Source organism: Rattus norvegicus, chromosome 16 (assembly GCF_021556685.1).
Source record: "Rattus norvegicus strain SHRSP/BbbUtx chromosome 16, alternate assembly SHRSP_T2T, whole genome shotgun sequence".
NCBI lineage: Eukaryota > Metazoa > Chordata > Mammalia > Rodentia > Muridae > Rattus > Rattus norvegicus.
In genome coordinates this window covers 12,879,614-12,906,564 of record NC_141549.1, presented here as the reverse complement: position 1 = coordinate 12,906,564, position 26,951 = coordinate 12,879,614, and the positions used below count along the sequence as shown (strand labels likewise).

The following is a 26,951-nucleotide window of genomic DNA, read 5'->3' as shown; positions in this document are numbered from 1 at the left end:
GGGTAGTAGTTATGCAAGTGGAAAACCTGATACCTTGGATCTTGACTATATATAATGGGTGAGTGGGTGACTTTATTTCCCTCACAAAATGGAGTTGACAGGCAAAATGATAGGTTTTTAGGCAAAACTGGAAATTTATCATTTGCAGTCTTCTCACACGCCCTTAATGATTACATAGAAGGATTTTGTTTTTTTTTTTTTTTTTAATTCATTTTGGGATGTTCTGGAGACACGCAAATATCAAAGTGATATATACATTCAGTTCATTCAACCTTCCCAACCCCAGGATCCCCTGTCTACCCGTTCAGTTTTTGGATTCTTTTTTTTGTTTAGTCTTGGAAAGTTTTATACATTTGTCATAATTAGTCATTCATTCTTCCCCCTAGTTCCCCACTCCTTTGTGTACTCTCACTTGGTCTCTTTTTTAGTTATTAATAACCCAGAGTTCAATTGATGCTGCGCATATGTATGTGGTTACGTGGCCACTCAGAGGCATGAGTAACACAGCAACAACCATGTCCCTGGTGGAGAGTGGACTCTCCCTTAGCTGTCATCAACTACCAACAATTTCTAGGATGGTGGGACCTCAGAGAGCCTTTCATTTATACTGAAATTTTGACTGGCTGGGTCTTGGTGCAGGTAATCACATGCTGTGAGTTGAAGTCTATACTAGTCATGTTCAGAAGTCAGACAGTTCACTCTCTCCAACATGTCTGTGCACAGCCTGTGAAGTTCCCCGGGCCTTGGATGTTGGAGGTCGCTGTAGATGATTCATGCACAGCTGAGCACCAACTTAGTGACAGCTTTGGCGGTCAGAATCCGCATTACCTGGTACCCACTGTAAAAAGCCTATCTGACCAAAGTTGAAAGCAGCGGTAGTCTGTGGGTATTACACATTTGGAAGTTAGCTTGACATTTTAGGAAAAACAGCAGATTTTATCCCCTGTGGTGTATGATCTTCAAAGTTAAAGGCATCTACCTAGGTTTTTAGTACCAGGTATAAAATCCCTGTCATGGCATGGGCCTCATATTCTATCAGAAAGCCCTTGGTTACCTTCAAAACCTTCATGCCCATCTTTGCATCAATGGCCACATCTTGCCCACAAGTCAGTATTGTTGCATTCAGGGTCCAGCATCAAAAAGCAGCAGCCTGCACACCACTTTATAGCACTGTGTAAGTTAGCCAACATGTAGTGTATTCTGGCCATTTCAAGGTTGGGTTTTTGTATGCCCCGAGCAATGGGGTTTTGCCATCTAGTTTTGGTGGGCAACGAAAAGCAATGTCAACAGCTTACTCAGGGTGCCTCCCAGGCATACCAGACCAACCACTCAGGGATCCTGTGCTTGTTACTGGGAGCAGCATTTTCTGCGCATTCCGTTCAAACTCCTTTCATATATATATTCAGTTACAAACTTGTTGGTTTCCATAAGGCTTCTTCATTTTTTTTTAGTTTTTGGCTAGAACCCCCTCAACGCTCTCCTTAAAGTGATCACCCTATGTTCACTTAGTCCCAAGAACTCTATCCTCCCTGTTTTCCTGTAACCTGAATTCTACTGTTCCCTCTATTGGGGCTTTTTTCTTTGGTTAGGAAATCCTGAGTTTCCATACAGCCACATATGTCTGCCATGCCACCTTCACTTTGAGGAGACTTCTTGCCAACCATATTTCCTCCTTCCCTACCCCTTCCTTTTTTGAACCTTTCCACCCCCCAGTGTCCCCTGTCTGTCTGTATTTTACTCTCCTCTCCCTTAAGGCAGCCAGTCCCAATGGCTCATTTTCAGTTTCCTGGTTTCCACTTGTACTCCAGGTTCAACGTAAAAAATTCAAAGTTAGGATCCACATATGAGAGAAAATATGGCTTTTGTCTTTCCATGTGGGACCACTTTATTAGGTTTTTCTAGTTCTTTTTACTTACAAATTTCATAATTAGTTTTTCTATACTACTGAGTACTACTTTCCTTGTTCATCAGTCGGTAGACATCTTGATGCTATTTTCTAGCTATTGTGAAGCAGGCCTCATTCAGAACTGCCAAAATCAAGATACAAATTGCAAATGCTTTCTTGGCTCTGGGTACAGGGAATCCTTGGATACTGTTGAGTGTAAACTAGTTAGAGCCAGTTTGGAAATTAACCTGGAGCTTTCTCAAAAGCTAGCAATGGGACCATAATGACCCAGTTGACTCCTGAGCGTGTACCACCAATCGGTACATCCTACTACAGAGAGACGACTTGGACATTAATGTAGGAGAGTGAGATAGCTCAGCAGGTGACATGCCACAGAGCCTGATGACCTGTGTTGGATCTCAGGAGTTAACATGGTGGAGGGAGAAAATGGACCTCTGTATGTTATCCCTCTGACTTCTACATATGCTACCCATGTGTTATTTAAGGAGGTGAGGATTTAGAGAGAACATTACAGAAGCACATAAACAGGTCAACCTGGTTACATTCTGAAAGCACACTGAATAGGTTGATCTTGGCAATGCAGAATGATTGAGAGTGGATGATGAATGGAAGTTAAGAGCTTAACCGGTTAATGTGATCTGTTTTCAAGACTATGAAATTTGGTAGTCCTTGAAGGAAATCTTGGTACACACTGCAAAAAAGGAATGAATGGCTCTGAATGCTTACAACTGTGCCAGTAACCAGGAGAGATCTACTGGTTTCAAAAGGAAGCACTTGGCATGTATCACCCAGGGCTTAAGGCAGAGACCCTTGCTAGAGGTAAGGAATGTTAAAAGGTCTTGAAAACACTGTGGGTCTTCACAGCTCCAGTCACTCTTCAGATGTTAGCACACCCAAGTGACTCATAAATGACGCTCAGAGAGATTACTATATCTATTAGACACTCTTTAAGTAACAATGACTCAAGATCACCCAGGAAAAAAAAGGATTATCCAAAGTAATTTTAACATGTTCTGAGAAGTGTTGATACTTTCCTGAGAGAAAGAAAGTCTGGCCTCATCTCTACAGGCAGCAGGTGTGAGAGTTGACCTACTTAGAGAATTCAGCTCCACCGTGAGACCCTGACCAATTTCTGTCTGGTGGTTATGCAAACTGTAAAGTCTTCAGGACCCTACTTGTGCTGGCAGTCAATGCCACTGTGGGTGTCTAGAAATCTAAGTATAATTCATCAGCTGAATCATTTAAGTAGACTGATGCTTCCTAAAGCTGAAGTGAGGTGAGGGCTATCAAGATGACTTAGTGGTTAAAGGTAACTGGTGCCAAGCCTGATGACCTGAGTTTGTTCCTACACCCTTGTGATAAAAGGTGAGAACCTCTCATCTTCACCCAGGCATAGCTCATACGTGGGTGCATGCATGTATCTATGTGTATCCTGTGTGTGCCTGGCACCCTTTGATGTCAGATTTCTTTGAACTGGAGTTAATGTGGAAGCCAACCCTCTTAACTGATAAACCATCTCTCCAGTCCATGGGAAAGAAACATGGGAAGTTCATACGGAGAGTGAGTGAGGACATTGAAACACTTGATAGAAAGCTCCTTGGGAAATAGTCAGAAAGACCTTCAAACCCATGGCCCAGCAAGCCTTCTCTGTAACCCTTAACTCCTCCGACTGAGTTGACTTTACCCTAAGATTGCCCGTCCCCAGTAGCTCCACACAAGTCTTCATTCTATCTTGGGACTTCTAGTGCTAGAAAAGCAAGGTGACACCTCTTCTGGAAAGGCTGCTGCTGAGTAGCAAGGAAGAGAGCAGATAGCAACTAGATCCATCCCAAGCCTTTCTGCTGTTCTTCAGCCCTAAGCAGAAACCGTTCCCACTCCTGTTCTATCAATACCCTCCTTCCTGCCAAGGCTCACCTGGGCTCTACTTATCCTCATCTTCCTCCTTCAAAATCAACATGTGCAGGTATAGTCTGTCCTGTTATAACTTTGAAGGCGTGTGTGTGTGTGTGTGTGTGTGTGTGTGTGTGTGTGTGTGTGTGTGTATCCCTAGTGTAGCAAGAGAAGAAGGTTCCTATTATAGAAGCATTGGATATCTTTTAACACAGGTAGTGTTTGGATAGTATTTGGAGATGGATTGGTATTGGAATAGAAAGAGCTAGTCATTCCATTTTGGGGTAAATACCCTAAGAAAGTGAAATCAGCAGGCTGAAAGGTATTTGCACACTCATGGTCGTCCTAGCACTGTTGACAACAGCCAAGGTAGAGAATCAACCTGAGTGACCATCAGTGGCTGAGTGGAAAATGGACATCTGATGTATATGTCCAACACAATCCTCCTAAACCCTGAAAGGGCAAATCTGCTAAAAGCAACAGCCTGGGTATTGTGTTGAATGCAGGAGCAGAAACAAAAGCGGTATATGCTCATATGAACTTTAAATCCATTAAACTCAAAGCAGTGAATGGTGGTGGGCTGTTTACATCAAGCACACAGAGACTGGTATCCTGGCAGTGCCCATGGAAGAGGAGAGAAAGAGGAGTAGGTCCCCCAGCAAACCTTTGTGGACTGGTTGAGAACACAATATTCAGGAACCTTATCCAGGAAGGAAACCCTAGACCAACTGCTGCCTCCGTGGAAGAGACAAAGTAGTCCCATAACCAAGGCTGTGGGAGAATTATCTGGCAGCACACAGAGAGGAGTTACCAGGAGGAAGCTTCACTGCGGCAGTGAGACCAGAGGCTAGGCCCTGCAAGGATTAAGGGAACATCCTCCCGGCCCCCACTGCATACAACAGCCTTAACATCAGCAGCACAAGACCAAGTGGATAGAAGGAAGGAATGTCAGGAAGGCCCACTCAGGGTAGCTATGAAGTGTTAAAACGTTCTTGCTGGGCTTCCCCTGCGCATACAGCCCAGAACTCAGAGAGAACAATAGCTAGAGAACAATCAATAGCTTTGGAGTGTGGTAAACAAGTAGTTTCACTGGAGAGACCCTCATGGCTTCAAGGTCATGACTTCTTACCTTCCCCCGGGGTCAAGAGGAGAGGGCTATGGCCTGGGACCTGCAGTCACCCTCCATTAGTTGCTTCTTGCCAAGCACACTGGAGGGAGAGTCATTTCTCATCAACCATGAGGTCAATAAAGAACAGGTAGGTACTGCCTGAGGTGTGGGACTCAGGCCAGAAAGTGAGCAAACGGGGTGGAGAAGCCTTGGGCAGCTTCTTCCTCACTGCTTCCTCATGACAAAGTTGATTTGAAATGTTTCTTGGTTTGAAATCCCCTTTGTTTTAGGTGTGTCTCCAAAAACTTTCTCCCTGGGATGGCTGCCAAGTTTTCAAAATGGTTTCTTGGAAACCATTACATTTGTGTTATTTCTTTTTTCCATACCAAAACCGCATATGCTTAAGACTAACGGGTGTGCCCATTAAAATGCTTCTCATCTTCACCTCTTTGAGCTTAACATGAGATTCTGAATATTCTAAACAGCCAGAGGTGTTCTTTTTAAAAAAGAGGTTGACAGTTATCTTTGAAATGCTTAATAAGAAAAACAAAGTAAGTGGAAATTCGAGAAGGGCTGTTGTCCCTGGGGATGAGGCTGTGCTCTGGGTTTATCTTATGCACCCACCCTGAACTATTTTAATTTACACCAATACGTTTTTCTGGACATTTAAAAAGGAGGCAGAATCCCAACATAGGAATGCAGTCTTCCTCAGAACTTGTGACCCCAGAAGAACCTGCAAAAAAACGAGAATTTTGGCTTGTGTGTGTTTCAGGAAAAGCCCTCAAGATAGCTGGTTCCTCCCCCTACACTGAACAATGTCCTTGTGACTTTGTCCTGCAATGAGGAACGATACCCTAAGAGTCAAAAGCCCATTTCCAGTTCCATGGCAGAAGGTTGAGAAGTCCCAAGAGAATGAGGGGAACCTGGCCTGGTGGGTCAGAAGATCCAGGCAGCAAGCATCCCCCTACTTTCCACACCCACTAAGCAATCGGAGTTCAGGAACAACTCCAGAGCTGGGTACCCAGGAGAGAGGTGAGGCAGCTACTTTTGGAACACAGATGTGTCTTCTCTTGAGGTGGCATTAAAGGGGAAAGAACAATTAAGCTAGCAGACTGTAGGATGTGGCCTATAGACCTACAGAGCTACAGACCTACAGGCAAAGAACCTGAACTAGTTTCTTTGGGTAAACTAACTGTAAAGTTTTCTGCACCTATGAAAAGCATAGGCTATGGGTTAAAATGTCCCCTGGCCATTGATTTCCATACTGAACAACTTTTGGCATGAACAAAAACTGCTTCTCTAGCAGGCCAGCAAACAGAGCCTCAAGGGAAGGGTACGTTCCATGGGCCAGTCTCCAGCAGCAAGAGATGTCTGACTTGTCTGCCAGGATCCTAGAGAGTTGGATAGAATGGGACATCCTTCTATGAGACCTGCTAGGTTAGGAACCAGCCATCCATCCCTTGATTCCAAGAAGTGTATGCCTATCAAGGCAAAGGACAGTTGCCATCCCACCATAAGGGCAATCTTAAGTTCCATGTGTGTTCACATAGGCAGGATACATGAAAGCTCTAGAAACCTTTCTGATTTCAGGTGGGAGGGGGAGTTCTGCAGGCTGGCCCACCTTACAACACTCCATATTTCTTTTTTTTTTTTTGTAATAAATAAGGCAGTGGAATTATTCATTAGTAGCCTTTTTAAGATAAGCTATTAGGTCTGCCCTTTCTCCCTTCTTCTTAATTCTAGTGAAGATCATTTTTGTTCCAGGGATATACTTTTTGGGATTTTCCAAATACTCCATCAGGGTATCCTCTCCCCAGGTGATGCCTTTGTTCTTGTTGGCATCTGTGTAAGAGAATCCAGCAGCCTGGCCTGTCTTCCGCCCAAACAGACCATGGAGGTTTGGTCCAGTCTTATGCTTGCTTCCTTTTTCCACAGTGTGGCACTGGACACACTTTTGAACAAAAATCTTCTTGCCTTTTTCAACATCACCATTTTAAATTCGGTCCGGGCTGGTCAACACCACAAACGATCAGACTCTTGGGCAGACGTCCCGCTCTCTAGCCCAAGGACACGCCGGCCCGCGCCTATGTACCGGTGTCAGTGCAACCCCATATTTCTTAAGCCAGAGTCATCTGTTTTCTGGTGCAGACCCCTCCCACACATGTTCCTTGCGCTCTCTTGGCTGAAGAACATTTGCATGCGTCTCAGTCTTCCATTCCTTAGGTTCTGATATGGATGTATATAACAGACCCAGTTCTTCCTCTCTTAATTTACCTCCTCTTGCCAGAGCTTTTGTAATACCCAAATCTAACCTGTAAGTGCCATCTGCTCAACGACCAGTTAACTTCCTGGGATGCCGGAAGTTGTAGTTCTTGGAAAATAACAAAGCTTCATGAGAAAGTACAGTGGCTTATAAGTCAGTCTTTATGAAGCCCTGCAATTGTCTCGGGAGCCATGCAGCTGAGAAATCCCAGGGAAAGGCCCAAAGTCCATCTCTTGGTCAGTATTTAGTACTCAACAGAGCTTGCTTTAAATTTGGATCAAAATGGTGGGACTGGTTTTTCTCCAGCAATCTCAGGATTAGCACCTTATCTTCAACCATCTCCAGAATGACACCCTGACGTGGGCACAGGGGGCCAGGTGCCTTAGACTCTCAGCACAATCTAGGCATTACAGAGCTCTGTGTCACTCACAACTGCTCAGTGACGCCCATGAATCATAATGAAGCCACAGGCCCAGTGTCTGCCTTACATTCCTTTTGCTCCTCTGGGTTTAGGCCATTTATCTCCCAGACTTCTGCTGCTGGGAGGAAAGAGAAATCTGACAGCCAACCATCAACATCCCCACACCAGGTGTTGGGAAAGCCTGGGAGAGAATATTCCTGAGCTTGGTCTGGAAGAAGCACTCAGGAGTTGAGGGTTTGAGGAGCTGAGGAAAGGTTCAGTAGAGTGTGTGGCAATTGCCCACATACTATCCTACACAGGCTGGAGATCGCCTGGTTGCTTACCCTCGAGACCAGAGCCTCGCACTTGCTAAGGCACTATGGTGGTTCGAATATGCTTAGCAGAGGGAGTGGCACTATTAAGAGGTGTGTGGGCTTCGGCTGGAGAGATGGCTCAGAGGTTAAGAGCACTGACTGTTCTTCCAGAGGTCCTGAGTTCAATTCTCAGCAACCACATGGTGGCTCACAACCATCTGTAGTGGGAACCGAAGCCCTCTTCTGGTGTGCCTAAAGACAACAACCATGTTGTCACATATGCAAAATAAATACATCTTTTAAGGGGGGGGATGGACTTGTCGGAGTAGGTGTGGCTTTCCTGGGGGAAGTGTGTCAGTGTGGACATGGACTTGAAGACCCTCATCCTAGCTCTCTGGAAGTCAATCTCCTAACAGCCTTCAGATGAAGATGTAGAACTCTCAGCTCCTCCTGCAACCATGCCTGCCCCGACATTGCCATGTTCCTGCCTTGATGATAATGGACTGAACCTCTGAACCTGTAATCCAGCACCAATTAAATGTTGTCCTTATAAGAGTTGCCTTGGTCATGGGGTCTGTTCACAGCAGTAAAACCCTAAGACAGCACCCATACAATATTGTGCTTGCCATGTCCCACAGGGAGCTGTCTTCCATTCATTCCTTGTGCTTAGACCATGTCTTAGAGACCACAGACCATTCCTAACAGAAAAAGAGCCCTAAGTGCCCAGCATCTGTTCACCCAGTCAGAAGACACCTGGCCTACCTTTTTCATCCTGGCCAATATAACTCCTCTGTGATCCAGGAAGTCCACCACAACCTGACTCACCATACTGGCCCACCGCCCTACTGAGCCCTATGTACTCCATCTCTGAGCAGCCTTCTCTCCTTCCTTTTCCAGCTGACTGTACATGATCTTTTACGGGCCTTTGTCATGGCACTGTGTTGTGTGGTACTCACCTCTCTGCACAGCAGTCTCTGGGATCAGGGACAGTATCACATCCCCGTTCAGGGCATGTCTAAGGAATGGGTGGTCTAGCTTCCTGCAGCTGTGAAACACTCCCTTACTCCTCCAGTGGGATTCTCCCCGATGGTGCTCAGGCTGTGACATAGCACTCTTTTTATTGAATCACTTTACCAGTTGTTCACCAAGGACTAACTTCAGTCCCCACACAATTTAACAGTGGCATAAGTACCCAGCTTGGTACAGATGACTTCTGGAACGTGTGTCCTCAGGCAGCTCTGTGTTCACTTCACAGATGGACAGCAGACCCAGAGACATTTAATGATGACAAGTTCAAAATAACACTGCTGATAAATGTCAGAGAAAGGATTCCATTTGGCTCCCCCTGAGCCTTTGCCTTTGGTTTTATGACCCCTTTCCCAGCCACGTTTACAAGAGAGCAGGAAGATCTGCATTTACTGGATTATTGCTCGCCCTAAAAGTTAACGTTCAACCCTGGACAGTGGTTTTTCACGGCGCAAGAGTTTCTTTTTCTAACCACGAGGGTTAAAACAGAACAGCTCTCAGGGCTAGACATTTAAAAGTACATGCAGCAAGTCACCTAATCCTCCTGACTTCTTGAAGAGCTGGTTTATTATCCTGCTGGGAGGGGCTCACTGTTCTTACGTGACTTCTAGGGCTGGGATGCCTATGGGGAAACGCCTCTTTCTGCCACTCTATAAATGTCTTCAGAGGCCAAAGGGAGGTCTTTTGTGCCACTGCTTCCTCTCTAGCCGTGAGACTCCAGCTACTTCACTATGCGACTTCTCACCCTCTCCGGTTTGTTCTTCATGCTGTTCCTCTGTCTCTGCGTTCTCTCCTCAGAAGGTAACCTGCCCCTGGACTCTGGTCCCTGAGCGTTGATTCCATGGTCTGGGAAGGTTTTGAACAGAAACTAGTGGGGCGCAGGTCCCAGCAGACAGTCCTGAACAATGGAGAGAACTGTGCAGATGTTCACTACAGTGCCCAACAAGTAGCTTGAGACTTCAGCCTTTAGAGCTTCTGTGCCGCCTTACTCTTGTAAAGATGCTGCAGGCCTACTGTGTAAACGGAGTTTCGGCACCAGATATATAAACAGAAGACATTGGTTTCCAAGGTACGGTCAAAGGGAAGGTGCTTATTGTAGATACGAGGGAAGTGCAGCTGGAGGCATCTGGAAGAATCTGGAGCAGAGAGAAGATGTAGTACACTGAACATAGCCAGCAGACAGAACTTGATCGTGAGAGACAAAAGGAAGAGGAAGGATAAGAGAGGAGGAAGACGAAGAGAATTCTAGCAAAAGAAACCAAGAAAGAGAGGGCCAAGAGAGGAAGACAAAAAGCATGCATGGCTAGAATGTCACGGTTATATGGGAATGAAAAGCTGGGAAAGAGAATCCCATGGTTTTGGGGAAGTTGAGGATAGAGGGACAGGATGAGAAGAATTGAGAAAAGCCAGAAGTTATCCTGAGAAGTCTTAGAGGCCGGTATTTACTTTGGTGTGCTAACAGGCCCCACAGACAGCTATTCATCTCTTCTGAGAGTAATAAGGAAATGGCTCCTTTGCTTGAGGGAAAACATGCACCAGAATTTGGGGGAGTGGAGTTTCCTTTGGACCTGACACCTATATGAAGTTGTATACTTACCACACAAGCAGAAATCCACCTAGCTAGCTACCCATCCAAGTAATTCTTGTCTGGAAAGTCAGGTGACTTCTACTGCCATTTGTGTTGCGTTTAGGACAATGTAAATGAACAATGGGCTATCTAAACTTGAGTATTTCAAATCCTTCTGCACAGAAAGCTCCATGTGCCGAAGGATTGAGGTTGTGTACAGTAGAGGAATAGATGTGTGGGAACCTACATGGCCTTTTCATACTTGTAGAGAAGAATATTTATACCTGCTACATTTAAAATTTATTTATGTAACTGTATGTGGATATGCCACGTGTGTACGGATGCCCTCAAGGGCCAGGAGTGGGTGCTGGGCTTCCTGCTGTGGAAGTCCAGGTTCTTGTGAGCCACTGGACGTGAGTTCTTGGAACCATATTTGGGCTTTTTGGAAGAACGGCAAGCGCTCTTAAAGCCTGAGTCACCTCCCCATCCTCCTATTGCCTTTCTTCATTCTAAAAGCTGAGTGTTGAAGTCTTTTTCTCTTACCTAACCCTCTACTTGCATTCTTATATCAATACTTATGAAGATTTTAACAGTTAGTGGACATAAAAGATTTTTTAAAAAAGAAAACACCCCTCGCCGTATTACTTAGACACCCAAAATACTGATGACTGACTTCAGCCCTGTACAGGATCCTTCCTGAGTGGTCGGGTTACAGGAAGCATTTGCTTTTGCTTTTGGTTGGTTGATTCGTTGTTGCTGCTCAAGTTTCTCAGTGAAAATGCACCTTCTACAAGGAAGACGATGGTCAGTTTCTTCAACATAGCCCACAGCATTGCCATTTATCAGAGCCTTACTTTTGGACAATTTCAAGGCCACCAATGTGATTCTAATGGAAATCCAGAGAATGGTGTCTTTGACCTCAAACCCTCCCCCCATTTAGGATTGTATCCCACAGCTTCAGGGCATAACATTACTCACCAGACACGTGTGTGCATGAATCAACATGTCTGAGTGTTCATTCATGGATTCATGTGCTCAGTCACACTATTAAATACACAGTCGAAAGCTTTGTGTATCTAAAATGGTTTCTGTGTTTGGAATGTTTTCCTTGGACTCCAGATCTGGACTGCCAGTCAGAATTAATGTCTAAGCACAAAGACATTTCTCCACAGCTAAAGTTTTTTTCAAAGCATCATGAGGAAGACATATTCAGAGGGTAGAGTGACCTCCAAGACCGACTTTATCTCTCGAAAGCCACACAACATAGGCTACCTCTGCCTTCCCTCAGCAATCTCCTCCTGGTTTTATTGTTGGTGTTGGTGGTGGTTTGTTTTAATTTTTTTAAGACAAGGGTTTCTCTGTGTAGCTCTGCCTGTCCTAGAACTCCCTCTGTAGACCAGGGTGGCCTCGAACTCACAGATCGACCAGACTCTGCTTCCTAAATGCTGGAACTAAAGACATGTGTCACCATTGCCCAGCTTTTAATAAATATTTTTAAACTCCGGATCTTGTGAGTAGAAGGTCTCCCAAGCCATTCTTATACAGACTGGCCCAATGGTGTCCCTGGCCCACTAAACAGAGCTCTATATTCCTTTGCTTCTAGGGAGAAAGCGTCCTGCCAAGTTCCCGAAACTCAGGCCCTGCTGTCATCTATCTCCTAGATCCAAACCAATAACCTGGAAAGGTAAGTAACCTCATCGTGTCTGGGCTGGAAGTGGGAGGATTTCTAGGGTGGCCCTGGAACCAGAGAGTTGACATCTGGTTTCAAGTGCTAGTATAAAGGGGCCACAATCAATCTCAGGCACATAGAGTTTAGAGACCCCTAGGGAGACCCCTAGAGGCAATAATTTAATCATTTAAAGATGAACACTTTCTCTCAAGAAAAAGTATATAGGCAGAGGGGCCACTCCTGGTAGCACATAGTAATCCCGGAATTAGAGAGGCTAATACAGATGAGCATGACTCGAGACCAGATAGAGGTACACAATGAATCCATGGCTCAAGGGCTGGAGATGTGGCCCAGTCGGTGGACGGGTGCTTGCCTAGAAAGCTCAGGGCCCTGTATTTAGTCTCCATTGGGAGAAAATTTTTAAAAAGGGGGGCGGTGGTGGAGGAAGAGAGAAGAGATGTGGTTTCCTGCATGGGAAACCTTATGGAAAGATTATGAGACCGAGTGCAGACAATCGAGAATAGAAAAGGGAACAGATGAAACACGAAGCAAGCATGAAGGTCTGGTGTGCGCCAGTAGGAGGAGCAGAGACAGAGGAGTTACGTAGCAGAGGGGCCCGGAGCATCTGCAAACTGTAGCCCACCTATAAACCCGAAGCAGAACCTGCAAGAGGGTCTCCAGCCAGTGTGTGGAATCTGTGGATGCAGAGAACAACAGCTTGGTAGAAGACAAGACCACACCCAAGGAAGTAGACAGGGGCTCCGAGGCTCAGTCTTGACGCCAGGCTGGGATCATTCATGATCAGCATGAGCCTGTAAGATCCAAGCTGCCCTCTCTCAAACCAGGGGGACCGGAGAGTGAATAGCAGTGAGGTAGACAGGCCCAGGACCAAATCCCAAGCACACAGATTGCAGCACTAGAGTCCAGACCAGCAGCAGACTGAAGCTCTGAGTTGTTGTCCCCGGGTGGATACTGGACTTCTGTGGTTTTTGTACAGAGAGGCCTAGAGCTCAGGGTAGGCAGAGCCCTGTGGAAAGGCTGCAGAACTCAAGCCTGAGAGATCTGACTTCAACTTAGGACCTGTGTCTTAGCTCTCTGCAGACCCAGTGCAAATTCTTGAAAGTCCAAGGCTACAGTTCCCCTTGCTCCTCCCTTCTGTGGCACCCAGAAGCCAATGACTAGTTACCGAGAATCTTGTCTGCCAAGAGGAAACTTTGATGTAAATGAATTGGGGAACAAAATGAGGAAGACACGATAGCTGCAACCTCAGTACCCCTGAAAGGCTGACAGCCCCTCCCCCACACTGCCATCACACCCTGTCAGGGCTGGGTAAAAATAACTGCTTCTCTCACACATATCTCGTGAATAACCAAGCGTGAGGCACCCGCCTTGGGAAGGTGGAGGATGAACACAGGCTGCCAGCAACTCTGCTCCCACAGCAGCTTGTGAAACAAAGTGCAAATGTAGGGGAGAGAGGTGGCAGCTCCCTCCTGAGGGCTTGCTGAAACCTGTCCTCACTTCTAGCCCCTCCCTGCACAGATGCACAAAGGCAGAAAAGAAAAGAGAAACAGAAGGAAGGAGGGGTGTGAGCACACACACAACACATGCTTGCACAACAAGCATGCATACACACCACATAACCACACAAAATTACATACACAAACCTACATATATCACATTATAGACATACAAATATCACACATTTAGGGTAACAGACACACAAATACATATACCACCTATTACGTATATAGACAGAAACAGTATACATATAGACATACAAATTCATGCATACACACATATAAATCCATATATAACTGCATACAGATATGCACATCACATGTACACAAACATACCTACATGACACACAGAGACTTAGCACATAAATTACACATGTACAGACAGGGATGGATAAACGCTCACATCGCTCTACACTTAGCTCCTGGAAATGTGGAATGTGTCTAGGTACACTATGTCCAGTACAAGTGCAGCCTTTTGTTGAACAGATAATACTATAGGAGAAAAACCTGAGTCAGGGATCCTATGTAGAAACTGGATTTCCTTTTGAGCGTATGTTTCAAGCATTCCACGGCAGAATTCATGAGCAACTTAGAACATGAGGACTGAAGCAAGCACCTTTACTGGACCCTTACCATGTAAACACCAGGCTCTGGGGGGCCTTTGCACTGCAACTGGCTGCCTCATCTCTGGAGGGACATTTCCCACAGAATGTCAGGATGAAATGTCCTAGAAGGAAAGTGCCTTCAGGGTGGGGTCTGAGCTCCGCCCCGTGCTGGTTTTGTGTTTTTGTGCTTTTGAGCTTTCTCTTCTTCTGTAGAAAGTGTGTGGCGGCAGGATCCATCTTGCTGTTGTTGAGAAATCAGTAGGGTTACGTCCACAGAACACCCGGCATCAGGCCAAGTCCATGCCACCCTGTGGACCTGCCTTACTGTCACAGTGGAAGAGGCTGGCTTCCAGGGAAGCGGCACTCACTTGAGAACACATGTGTATTGTGTATCTTTGTGTATGGAGTTACGTAGCACGTAGGCGTTGTGTATGTGGTATTTGTATGTTTCTATGTACATGTGTGTGTTTGTGTGTATGTGGTGTGTGCGAGTGTGTGTGTACGTGCATGCATTCATCTGTGTGTGTGTGTGTGTGTGTGTAAGTGTGTGACTATGTGTGTTTCCATACCTCTCCCCCCTCTAGCTTCTCTTTTCTCTCCTGACTCTTCACTGCTGCTGATTTCACAACACTAACCCAGTGCACATGCTTGCCCGGGCTTGGTGCTTCCACCCAGCATCTTCCAGGACAGACCTGAGATCCAGAGAAAAGGAATGAGAAGATGAATCGGGGAATTGGGCAATCAGCCACCTAGTGTTCCATGTCCCTGTCATGTAGTCTCCTGTACCGGGCTTCACAGGCAGGAGTGCCTGCTCTACTTTCTACGGGAAGAGAAATTCGGCACTCAGAGTGACTGCCTCACCCATCCTAAAACCTTTCCCAAGCTCTGCTTTGTGTCTACTTGATGGGCTAAGCCCATGGAATGACACAACGTACAAGGCTTGGGATTCTGTGCTGAAGTAACAAAACTATCTTTGAAAACTGATATGATAAATGAATAGTAGGCTGACTCAAGTGGCTGCGTTTAGCAGCTTACTGGGAGAAGCGGGAGAGAGTTTTCTTAAAGTGATTTTATAAACTGTAGGGAGCTCTGCATAGCAATACTGCTCAGACAGCACTTTTGAAAGAAACACTCAATACGCTGACACAGTTGGCTGCCGAGGGCTGGCCTAAGTCAGACTCATAGCTTCTTAGATCCCACCAGAACAAAGTTATGGCCTTTGCCAGGTCATCTTCCTTCCACGTGTCACAAGATCACCAGGAGAAGCTCTTTTGAGGCCACATACAGAGACTCCTGATACCTCAGACAAGCCCAGGTCCTAAAGATTTGGACTACACTCTCTGTTTCCAAGCTCAACAAAATAAGTTAACCCAGGCCACACTTAGGGCGGAAGGCTGCCGAGCCTGTTCCCTTACCATGGCGCTGCCTCTGACTTTACAAGGGGCTTAACTAAAGTGCTAAAGGTTACCCATTGCAAACGAGGGGTGACTTGAGGGTTTCAGGATAGCAACACCAGAGTAGTATAACACAGACCCAGAACAATAAACATTAGGAAGGAGGTGTTGGCCAGAGCTGGAAGCCTTATAGCCCAGGAGTCCAATCAGAGGAGACAGTCCCCTGTCTCCTGATCCTTGTAACTCTGTGTTCACTAGCCCCGTCTGCACCTAGCCTCACCCTGGCTAACACAAAGCACTAAGTACAGTTTGCAGTGAGTTTGCCTATCAGATAGAGCTGTCTCTCATCCTGGCCAACCCCATTTATTGTTTCGCTTATTTGCTTGTTTGTATGTTTGTGATAGGGTAATGGAGTCTAATTGGTGATGGCTACATGCGGTTGAGAATGAATAAGCATTGCTTTATATAAGTATTTACATCCACCAACACTTGCAGTATCCTGAAAATTAGATACTATTACTGTTGTTGATGTTGATGTTGTTGTTTTTGTTGTTGTTAGAATGCGGGGGCCAAAGGACAGAGAAGTTAAGTTAAAGAAATCTGTTGAAGGTATAGTCAGTTGAAGGCTGGTGAACACTATAGGCTTTGAATTCAAGCAGTTCAGCTCCAGATTCCGTGCCATTAATTTCCACATCACAATGCAGATAGAAATAAACTTGAAACATAGAGAGAAATCATCGTACACCATTACTTATAGTCCTCTCCATTCTCTCTCTCAAATAACATCGGCTCAGTGTCATTTTAATTGATGCCAGGAAACGCCCAATTAGGTTCTGGAGTAGGCAGTGAGATTCCCTTATTTGATTTCTTTAAAATTTTAGGTATAAGTATGACTCTTAATCATGTGTTCCTCCTCTCTCCACCCGTTTTCTACCCTCTTCACTTTGCCTTCCCGTGCCTCTTCTTTGTGTCTGCTGTCACTCATGTCCAGGAAACCACACAAGACCCTGCAGACCATGCAGAAAGCTAGAATCCAATTCATGGGTGGTGCCTGGGGCTCTCCCACAGATATAGGGCCTCCCGAAGCTGGCCTCCACCGAGATGAAACGTTGATGTCCAGTTATGGAGACAACCTTCTGGCCCCTACCAACCTTCATGGCCAGAAAGCTGTGACACCAGAATGTTTCACTTCAGACAGCTGGAAGGATTACAGAATTCCAAGCCCTCGTTCCAAAGGTGCAACCAACCTTCAGAGTCACTATGATCCAGGGTCAGCCCACAAGTCTTCATGGCTCCTGCAGAGTAAAAGTCCAAGATTCCATCCCTGGGAGCTACAGATTCAGAGACTTCCAAGCTGACTGGCGAACAGAGTAGCAAGACTTCCTTGTGATCAGATGAGATTACAGCATCTTAGGAACCCTCGGACACCCCCAAACCCATAGCATTTAATCAACGGGATATGAACCAACTCCTGTAACTTCCTAATGTAATCACCAGGAGAACACCAAAAATAATAAATCATAAATCAATGTATACACTATGCCTGGAGCATCTTTGTTTGAGAAAGTTAGTAACATGGCCTGGGATACAATGTTACACTAAAAGGAAAGTGTCTGCAAAAACTTGGACCTCACTCCTTCATCACAGAATAACTTGACCAGTAAGAAAAAATGACAGTACGTAGGTGTTTGGGTCCCACACAGCAGGACACAGAGTCCAGTCCTGACCAGGTTTTTCTGTATGACTTAGGCTTGACCGTTCAGTTTTCTATAAAATAGAAATGACAGGATGAATCTACTTAGGAGCAAGCAGACAGGTATAGGGTCCCTGCAAAGTGCTAGGCTCAGAAAGCCCCAAGAAATGCCTCAACTTGAAGCAGTGTTTACATTCACAGTAAGCACAGGGCTCAAAGGAGACAGGTGGCTCGGCTCTAAGAGGTTTGACTCAGTAAAGCTCCCTCTAATCGGATCCTCCCAGCAAGGTGAGATGCACCCATTCCTGCATTACTCCCAGCCCTGTGTGAAAACACCAGGGCCATGAGGTACAAGGCTGAGAGGCAGAGTATCCTTTGAGACAGCCATTCCCAGTCAAATCAGAGCCTGTATTTTCTTGTGGACCAACTTTCCACCTCCCTTTCAAAGCTGTTCACTCACTCATTCACTCACTCACTCCTCCCCTACCCATTCCCAGGGAAAACAGTGACCAGACTCTGCACTGGGCCCTAATTCTCAAAGAACAAGGTCCTCTGATATCTCAGAGGCTGACGCTGCTGTGTTGTTAGCACGAGGTGAAGGACCGAAGGTGACATGTAAGAGTGAAACAAAGGAGATGGGTACCTGAGACATGGACTCAGTGAGAGTTCCAGCTAGAGAGGGATGTGCTGTGTATGGGAGAGGTGCTGTGTGTGCTGGGATGTGTGTCATCCACTCACACGGTACGTGTTGGTGTGGTATGTAGGTGTAGAGTGTGTACAAGGTCCTGTGTTGAGTGGGTTGATATAGAGGCAGGAAGATTTGAGAATCAGAGCGCAGTTCATCAACTGTGTTGTGGCCCACAGGAAAGAGGGAAAATTGGGACTCGGAATGTCACCGTGTGCTTGTATTTGCCTTGAGAACAGGGAAGAATGAGAACAGGTAAGAGCAAGAGAGAATGCAAGTAGCAGCAGACAGCGGTCTAGTGGGAGAGGTACAGGAGGCAGTAAGAGACTTTGGAAACAGTAGTGTGGTTTCTTGCTTCCCAGGCTTCCTGAGCAGTTGGGGATGTGCCCACACAGTCCATTCATGGTTCTTTCCGACTTATCAGGAGGAGCCCCTGGTATAGGAAACTCCTAACTTACTGGCAATGAGAGGGATGGTAGCTTCTACCTCGCATCCTCATCTGTCTTCTATTCTCCCTTGAAAAATAGAAACACATGTATGAGAGACTTTGAGACAAGGACAGAGCCCATCCCATCCTAGAAATGGGCACAACAAAGAAAGAACATGGTGGAAGCCCCAGTATCCCTGAGGGGAGGGGACAAAATAGTTAACATGGGACACAACTGGTCCTTGGAGAAGGGGAACAAATCCTAGGACAGGGGTTGGTAGTGACTCCAGTGTGCCAGCTCAAAGCTACTTCCTGGAAAATAATACTGTGGAGGTCAGTCTTCCAGGGACAACAGGCTCAGGTCAGTTCACATCATAGGAGCTCAAAAAAGAGTGAAGATCTGGCACCCACTCCCCACCTCCAACCACCACCCCACATCTGTCCTTTCCCTAAGGAGTAAAAGAAATCCCAAGTCTGGTTTCCAGGAGCAATTTAGCTCAGTGTCAGGCCTCACCATAGCCCATCATCCCAGGAGGTAGATGCTGATCCCCAGAAACACCAAGCATCTCCTTCCTCTTTCACTGACTTCCAGCATCAGCACCATGAGCTTTTAATGTTCCCAGCGGTGAAGAACGTTGCTCATGAAGGTAAATGGGAATTAATGAATGTTGTTGTTCATGGTTCGGGAGAAACTCAAGCATATAGAAGTGACTGTGCAGAAATGAGACCACATGTCTTATGCTGCCTTTGTTAGCTCTTTGAAGAACCTAGGCGTGCTTAGAAGATGGAGGAGGGGTGTTGGGGATTTAGCTCAGTGGTAGAGCGCTTGCCTAGCAAGCGCAAGGCCCTGGGTTCGGTCCCCAGCTCTGAAAAAAAAAGAAAGAAAGAAAAGAAGATGGAGTAGGGTCATTAGAGAAACTATACCCTGTCTCAAACAAGCAAACAAAAAACAAAAACATCACATGTAGATGAGCAAATTCACATGCAGATGGTGTATGTGTTCATTAATGTGTTTGTGTGTGTATGTATGTATGTGTGTATACAAATAGTAGTCGAACTCATGTTTGTGTTATAGATAACTGTAAAAATGTATGAGGGAAAGGGACTGGCTTAGCAAACTCTTACACAGTGGTTCTTTATCTGTGGGTTGTGACTCCTTTAACAAACCTCTACCTCCAAAAAAATTATATTATAGCTCATAACAGAGGGGTTAGGGATTTAGCTCAGTGGTAGAACACTTGCCTAGCAAGCGCAAGGCCCTGGGTTCGGTCCCCAGCTCCAGAAAAAAAGAATTAAAAAAAAACAAACAAATAACTCATAACAGTAGCAAAATTAGAGTTATGAAGTAGCAACGAAATAATTTTATGGTTGGAGGTCACCACAACATGAGGAACTGCACTAAGTGTCATAGCATTAGGAAGGTTGAGGACACCTGGAGTACACACCCATGCCACACAGACAGATGACATTCAGAGTCTTGTTTATTGACAAGTGGACCAGCTGCTATAAATCCAATAGAGGCAGAGCTGTCAGAACCTGAATTAAAGATGAACTAATTAGGAAAGGCATACAGGAGGCCATGTAGGGAGGCCCAGGAAGATAAAAAAGCTAATGAGTCACCCTAAAAGGTGAGGGTCAGTGAAAGTGATGTGCATGAAGCTGCCCAGAACCACAGGGTAGGGACCAAGCCTTGAGTTCTCTTTCCAGAGACATTAAACCAAGCCCTCCAGGTAGCCCAGACTCGCTAGACTGTAAGGTCAAGATTATGGTGCATAAACTAGGTGGTGGTGGTGCATGCCTGGAATCCCAGCACTTGGGAGGCAGAGACTGGCAAATTTCTGTGAGTTCAAGGCCAGCCTTGTCTACAGAGTGAGTTCCAGGACAGCTAAGGCTACCCAGTAAAACCACAAAAAAACAAAACAAACAAAGAAACAAAACAATAACAACAAAAAGAAGACTATGGTGCATAATCAGAGCCACCAGGAAGAGCTGCTGTTTTCATGTGTTCTGAGGACAGGGCCGTGTCTAGGGCAGCCATCTGCCCATGCCAGTTACCTGAGACTTGCCTGATGTCAGTATTGAAAGTCTTGCTTTCCTGGAAACCCCTGAGTCATAGGCATACGCAGATGAATGGCTGCCCCTCCTCCAGAGCTTGTACATTTGTGGGCATGCCAGTCTCTCTAAGAAAAACAAAAAAGAGTCTAAGTATGAAATTGCAGCTATGGACTGAGGAGTGGGCAGTCTAAAGCTGCAGTAGCTATGTGACTATGTACCTAACCCACACAGAGTTTCAATTTGAAAGCCAGCCCAAGTCTGATGAGACTCCAACCTCTGCCCTTCATTGGTTGGGTGAGCCTAGGATAGTGACTTGCCTTCTCTTGGCTTTAAAGTTTTCCTTTGTAAAGCATGGGCGCACACACGCACGCACGCACGTACGCACGCACGCATGCACGCTCATGCACAAAGCATATGACCAACACATCTCTGTCTTTCTCCAGTGCAAGTCCATTGTTAGAATGAACTGAGAGCAGAGAAATCAGACGCCTGTAGGAGCCTCCTAGGGAGGAGTTGGTGGAAAAGCTGCAGAGAGAACCAGGTCTTCTCAGAATGTCAGCAAGACACCTGCCTCGGGAACCCTTAAGTCCGAGTAATCTCCAGCAAACCTTTTCCCACGCTCTATATAGGACCTAGCTTTGTCCCAACATCTCGAAAAACAAAGATGCAGAAATACTTGTGTGATTTTCTGTACACATTCTCAGTCAAAGTCCCAGCAGAATCCATACAAAGGCTTGTGGTCAGAATACCCAAAACTTGCCCCACTTTCTTGGTGTGCTGATTCAGCTCCTCCTATCCTCTGAATCCCTGATTCTTGGCTAAGAGATCACGCCCAAGGGGTGTGCGTGATCCGCTTCCTTGAAGTACCCCGAGAGGGAGGATCTGGGACCTCCGCGGAACTTGTAGAGGGTCTCCTTTGACTAAGGGCACAGCATCCCAGGAGAAGCTATGAACGCAACCTGGTTTCAAGTTATCACTCAAGTTGGGGAAAATACTTCACCCCCAACTGATGAATGGGCCAAAAAGAGGAGGAGGGTATAAGGGATATCTCTGCTCACGCTACCGTGTTAGAGAAGAAGGAGGGTTTAATCTAGGAAGAGTCCTGGACTTTCCTGCGTCCCTACACCATTCCGGACACACCCTCTCTACCCTTGTTCTTTTGGCCAAAACTAAAGAACGTGTTTGATTGCCAAGGCGATGCCGCTTCCTAACATCCTTTCTTGTCTCTCAATGCCTACCCCTCCATCCTGAAAGAGCTGTTTCTCTGCTCGCTATTTAATTTCCACGAGTGCTTTGATCAGAGAGGTCTTGATCCCCACAAAACAAGGTAAATAAATCAGGAAGATCCCTGCGCAGCCGGAGGGAGCCACACCAAACCACAGAAAAACCCGAATTTCTTGTGGCTTGTTCAAAGTAGTCTAGGGGCAGGCAGTTTCTTCTGTGCAGAGCTCCACCTCTGCACTCAGTGCTCCTGGGTTGCTAGGGCAGAGAGGGCGTGGTAGGAGGGAGGTAGTCTTGTCACGCCTCCCGCCCGCCGCTCTAAGCTGGTCCCAGTAATTGGTCTCATTAGTAACCTGACCGGAGCCATCCAGCTGTGCGGATTCGAGAGCACTGTCATCCGCTTAGCGCCTTCGCACCACCCGCGCTCCCTCCCTCCCTCCACTGCCACCGCCACCGTCACCCACAACGTCGCCTCTGCTCTCCTACCGAGCTCAGGGCATGCTCCGAGGTCCAGCTCCCGGCCTCGGCAGTGGCCAGGCTTTCGACCCTTCCGCGGAGACATGAGGCGTGGCCCACAGGTTGCCCTGGTCCTGGGGCTGCTGTGCATTTACCTAGGTGAGCGGCGAGGGCCCTGGAGGGTGGGCGTCGGTACCCCCCAGGGGAATGCGAGGACGGAGGCTGCATTGTCCAATTGCAGACCTCAGGAAGGAGGCAGGTTTCCCGCCGCGAGGCAGGATGATGGGATTAGTCCCTGGGCACTTCTTCAGAGACTTAGAGGCAGCATCCCGGCAGGCTCCCAGCTCTGCCACTAGATGTTTTGTCTCCTTCAAACTCACAGCGAGTTTGAAGCAGGGGGGCTGCTTGAAGCAAGGGGTCTGAGGGAAGGCAAGAAGTATGACCTTGGCCGGATACACTGCCTCTCTCTAGGCTCTTAGATAGGATAGGATTGTCCGTTAGCTTGTTTCTAAGTGCCTGCCATAAAATGTGTCCCTGAAGAGCTTGAGCTCAGCCCAAGCATACCTTCCCCAGGCGCCCTAGGGAGAAGCTCCTTGAAGGGAGTCAAACCTCTCCTTTTCATTAGCTGGGACCAGACAAGCGACTTTGTTGGTGTCAAGCTCCCTCAGGTTGCCTGGGTGTCTGTTTGTCCTTCTCTCTTCATTCTTTTCCTAGCCCAGGCCAACTTTGCCCCTCACTTCTTTGACAATGGAGTGGGCAGCACCAACGGAAACATGGCCCTGTTCAGCCTCCCAGAAGACACTCCTGTAGGTAAGAAATAGCTTTGGCCATATCAGCCATTCCAGGTCTCCGGGAGGGAGTTTCCCCAAGAGGGCAAACTCACCTCCCCAGAACTCAGTGACACCACTCACTCGTGACTCCCTCTGGCATGCGCATGCCACACGGTGTTGTCTCCCGTGGGTACCCTGTTTGTGCTCTGAAGGCCCCAGGGTAATGGCAAAGAAGGTCACTGCTGCCATGGTGACCTAAACCGGACCCCTGGTGGAGACTGGGATGGGGTCTTTCGATGATGGGGTTGGCTGGCTCTCTCAGAAACTTGGTGCTCCTTAGGGGGTGACCTTGAACAAGCAAACATATTTGCATGTACAAGCCTACTGTATTTAGGATTCAAACCCAGACAAGAACTTTTAACCAGCTGAGAGTGGTGGGGAATTGAGAGGAAGGGTTCATACTCCTACTTTACCTTGTCATGATTCATCCTCGGAAGAGAGCAGAACAGAGGAGCTTGCATTTGGAAATCCCTGAAGAGCCAGGCCCTTCACTGGGAAGCAGTCAACCCCCTCCTGGGAGTGTCTGTGCCTTACTCCACCTAGTTTCTGATCCCAAGAACCCCTCTAGTCTCAGTGTCTGGGAGAGAACTCATTCCAGGCAGAGGGGAAGTTGGTACCATTAGATACCTCCTTCATAGGCTGTATTACAGATCCCAATCTGTGAAGTGGCTAATGAGAACATCTGAGGACTTTGAGGAAGAAAGATTAGTAGGAAGCAGGTAGCATGGCTGAGGACCTCGGCACTGAATATTAGTAGTTGACTCTCTAATCTCTGACCGTCGTTGTTTTCAGGAAAAGTTGGGTCCCCGGGTCCAGATGTTCCCTTTGTCTCCTTCCAGGTTCTCATGTGTACACACTAAATGGGACTGACCCCGAGGGAGACCCTATCTCCTACCATATCAGCTTTGACCCCAGCACTAGAAGTGTCTTTTCTGTTGACCCCAATTTTGGAAACATCACCCTGGTGGAAGAGCTGGACAGAGAGGTATAAACAAGTAGAGGGGGAAATTGGGCCACTGCTTGTTAATGTTCAGACACCTCTGTGCTGCTTCCTGTGGAAGAGGGTGTAAGGGAGGGGGTGATCCCCATACTGCAGCTGTGCCCCTAGACTGTTTCTCATGAGCAAAGACTTCCTTATTCTTCTGGTGTGAATAGTGGCAATCCCTTTAATGGGACCTGTTAGCTTTGCTTATCTTTAGACATGCTTAACTAAAAAAATTGTGTTTAAAAAGTTTCTGAAATAACCTCCCTTAGAGCGGGATTTTAAGCCTAACCTTGGAGGAGCTCCCACAAACCACAGGGAGCACCACAGACTGGGCTAGAGAGAAAGTGAAAGAGTGCATCTGACTTTAGAAAACAACACTGATTCTGGACACTTCTGAACCCTGGAATAATGGAACTTGGGTTTCCTTTCCCTTCCCTTTCGAACATAACCCCACCCGAGCTGTGGAGCTACTGCTGTTTCCGATTCTACAGTAAAACCTACTGACCACAGGTCAGCAGAGGGAACAGAGAGGCTGTGGGGAAGAGCGCTCAGCACTGCGGTGCGGGCTTCCTGACAGATCACTGCCAGCACACTGCCCTGCTTATGTGTGGATCTAGTAACTTCCCGAGATCCCACCAAGTCCTAGGAAACACTTGTGACATAAACATGGACCGTTGCCAAATCCTGGAGTGTGGAGAGACGTGGGAGGGTAGAGGAGACGTGAAGAGGACTCCTCTCTTGAGTCCAGCAGGGTTGCCCCTCTTGTTTCTCAAGCAAGACAACATCCGCTGGGGACACAAGGAACCCTCTGGCAATCTGAGAACTCTGGACACCCAGAGCATCCCCAGATAAGGTCTTAAGTGTGGCAAGAAGGAGCTTCATAGGCCTTGCATACTCTTACCTTGTTCAGCTCCTGGGCTCCCTAAAACAGCCTTCTCTGACAGGGGTGCAGTTTGGCACAGCCTTAAGCAGCTCTCAGCTTTTCAGAATCTACACACTCACTCAATACCTTTGCTTCACAGAGAGAGGATGAGATAGAAGCCATCATCAGCATCTCCGACGGCCTGAACCTGGTGAGTCAGTCTTCCTCAGACAGTGTTCTGGCCTGAAGTGGGTATGGTTCCCCTTCCAGCTGTGTGACTCCCTGATCAAAGCAAAGCCAGGACAGTGAAGACCTACTCGAAGCACCCACATCTGAGGGACATAGTGAGACCATAGGTGAAGGAAGGCAAGAGACAAGTAGAGACCAAGACTTCTGAGCTTCACGTTACCATGCGTCTTCTCACACCCGTTCCCTCATTCTCTGTCTGCCACTGTCTGCCGCTGTCTGCCACTGTCTGCCACTGTCTGCCACTGTCTGCTGCTGGCTCTTGGCTCCTGGGTGCCAGGTGTTCTTCCTCACCCCACCTCACCCCCCACCCCCACAACCACCACTTTCTGCCAGCCGCTTCAATGTTGACAGGATTACAACAGGCCTCAGAGGGCTCCCTGACCACCCAATCTGCATTTAAAGTGCTGTCACAGCTTTCACTGTGAAACCTAAGCCTGGTGGCCCTCCAATTGTGAAAGCACTGACAGCTGGCCCTCACCTCCCCCAGGATGAAATCCAAGTCACCCTGCAAGGCCTCCCTGTAGGTGCCATCTGCTTCTCCCAACCCTTCTCCCCATCCATCCATCCATCCATCCATCCATCCATCCATCCATCCAGTGTTTACTGTACTCTGAACTCCCTGTGTGCCCCTCTCCTCTTGGCTTTGCACATTGACACTGACTTCCTGGCTCACTTGTGACTCTTCACTCTGGCAAAGTCACTTGAGGATTGACACCTCCTATCCCAGGGGCTCCCAGCTGTCCACCACCCAATTAAGGCTCCTTGCAAGGCGTGTGGGCGCAGCATTCAGCATGAAGGGCATGTTGGCACTGGTTATAGTCACAAACTACCTCAGTGGTTCTCTTTAGGGGATTGCTCTCAGAACTCATGTATTACATTGTCATTCTAAATGCTATCTCTAAGCACTGATTTCTGCTCATATCTAAGCCACTGTGGTCCCTGAAATATCCCATCAAAGGGTTCAGTTCCTACAGTGCTTACTTGTCATTGAGGGATTGCCTAACAATATTGTTTGCATGAATAAACAAAAGGAGGGACGGAGAGAGGGAGAAAGGGAGGAGAGGGAAGATACACCTGGGCACATTAGAAGCTGTTATTTTTACTCCCAAGAAGGTCTTCCTGCCTCAACTGCTGACCCTTCTACTCCACAGGTGGCAGAGAAAGTTGTGATAGTGGTGACAGATGCCAATGATGAAGCACCCAGGTTCCTCCAGGAGCCTTACAACATCCTGGTTCCAGAGGTGAGTAAGAGATCTCTGGAAAGGGATGAAGCTCCCACATGGGCCCACGGCTTGACCTCAGACTGCCCTATGACCTGTGCAGGGGACAGGGCCCTGAGTATAGCACACCTGTCCATTACTCATTGCTCCCAATTGCTATTTTCACTCTGATTGTAAGTGCACAGTCATTGTAGACATTTTATATGTGTTTTTAAAGCCCTCCACTTTGAGATCTCTCTAAATTTGGGGTATTTCTTTTTTAATATTTTTCCATGTGTGGTTATAGGGTTTTTAGCTCCTTTTGCCTGACTTAAAAGATGCTTCTGAATCCAGTTTTTCGTTTCTCTATAACAGAATTCCATTCCTTCAGTATCAAGCTTAGGTCATTAGCATCATTTTCATAGCTTCTGTCAAGTGAACGGCCCATCAGACACAGATAGAACCAAGAATTCCCTTAGATTTCTATACTCAAGCATTAAATTTCTACTTCCATAAAATATCAACCTTTAATTACAGCTTTTAGAAATATTTACTTATTATTGTACATGCGTGTGTCCATGTGTGTATCACATAGATACGGGACCTTTACAGGCCAGAAGTAGGGTCAAG

General features: G+C 46.9%; 2 protein-coding genes, 1 non-coding gene and 1 pseudogene across 28 annotated transcripts in view; 2 read left to right on the top strand and 2 right to left on the bottom strand.

Annotated features, from left to right (window-relative positions):
- Positions 1-206: 206 nt before the first annotated feature.
- On the bottom strand, positions 207-25,450 carry LOC148000392 (uncharacterized). Of its 26 annotated transcripts, XR_015639655.1 has the most exons (10): positions 25,283-25,406; positions 23,440-25,155; positions 23,080-23,314; positions 22,227-23,000; positions 21,758-21,998; positions 20,520-20,644; positions 18,496-18,552; positions 14,835-14,957; positions 14,294-14,387; positions 9,590-10,043 (listed from the first exon to the last, which is right to left on the bottom strand). It is a non-coding gene; the product is annotated as an uncharacterized LOC148000392 (transcript). The 26 variants fall into 26 exon arrangements; XR_015639657.1 differs by lacking the exon at positions 21,758-21,998 and having other exon boundaries at positions 22,352-23,000; XR_015639673.1 differs by lacking the exon at positions 21,758-21,998 and having other exon boundaries at positions 14,294-14,506; positions 22,352-23,000; positions 25,021-25,155; positions 25,283-25,363.
- Positions 6,571-6,897, bottom strand: LOC148000393 (cytochrome c, somatic pseudogene; annotated as a pseudogene).
- On the top strand, positions 9,590-17,194 carry Gpr15lg (G protein-coupled receptor 15 ligand). The gene is given in 3 exon segments (NM_001106063.2): positions 9,590-9,708; positions 12,078-12,158; positions 16,651-17,194. Coding segments are annotated over 3 exon segments (234 nt in total). The 5' UTR covers positions 9,590-9,638; the 3' UTR covers positions 16,734-17,194.
- The window catches only part of Cdhr1 (cadherin-related family member 1), a 19,845-nt gene continuing 14,994 nt past the window's right edge, over positions 22,101-26,951 (top strand). Inside the window, 5 exon segments of the mRNA NM_053572.2 lie at positions 22,101-22,355; positions 22,911-23,006; positions 23,866-24,011; positions 25,034-25,084; positions 26,274-26,363. Coding sequence (NP_446024.1) covers positions 22,301-22,355; positions 22,911-23,006; positions 23,866-24,011; positions 25,034-25,084; positions 26,274-26,363 — 438 coding nt within the window. The 5' untranslated portion in view covers positions 22,101-22,300.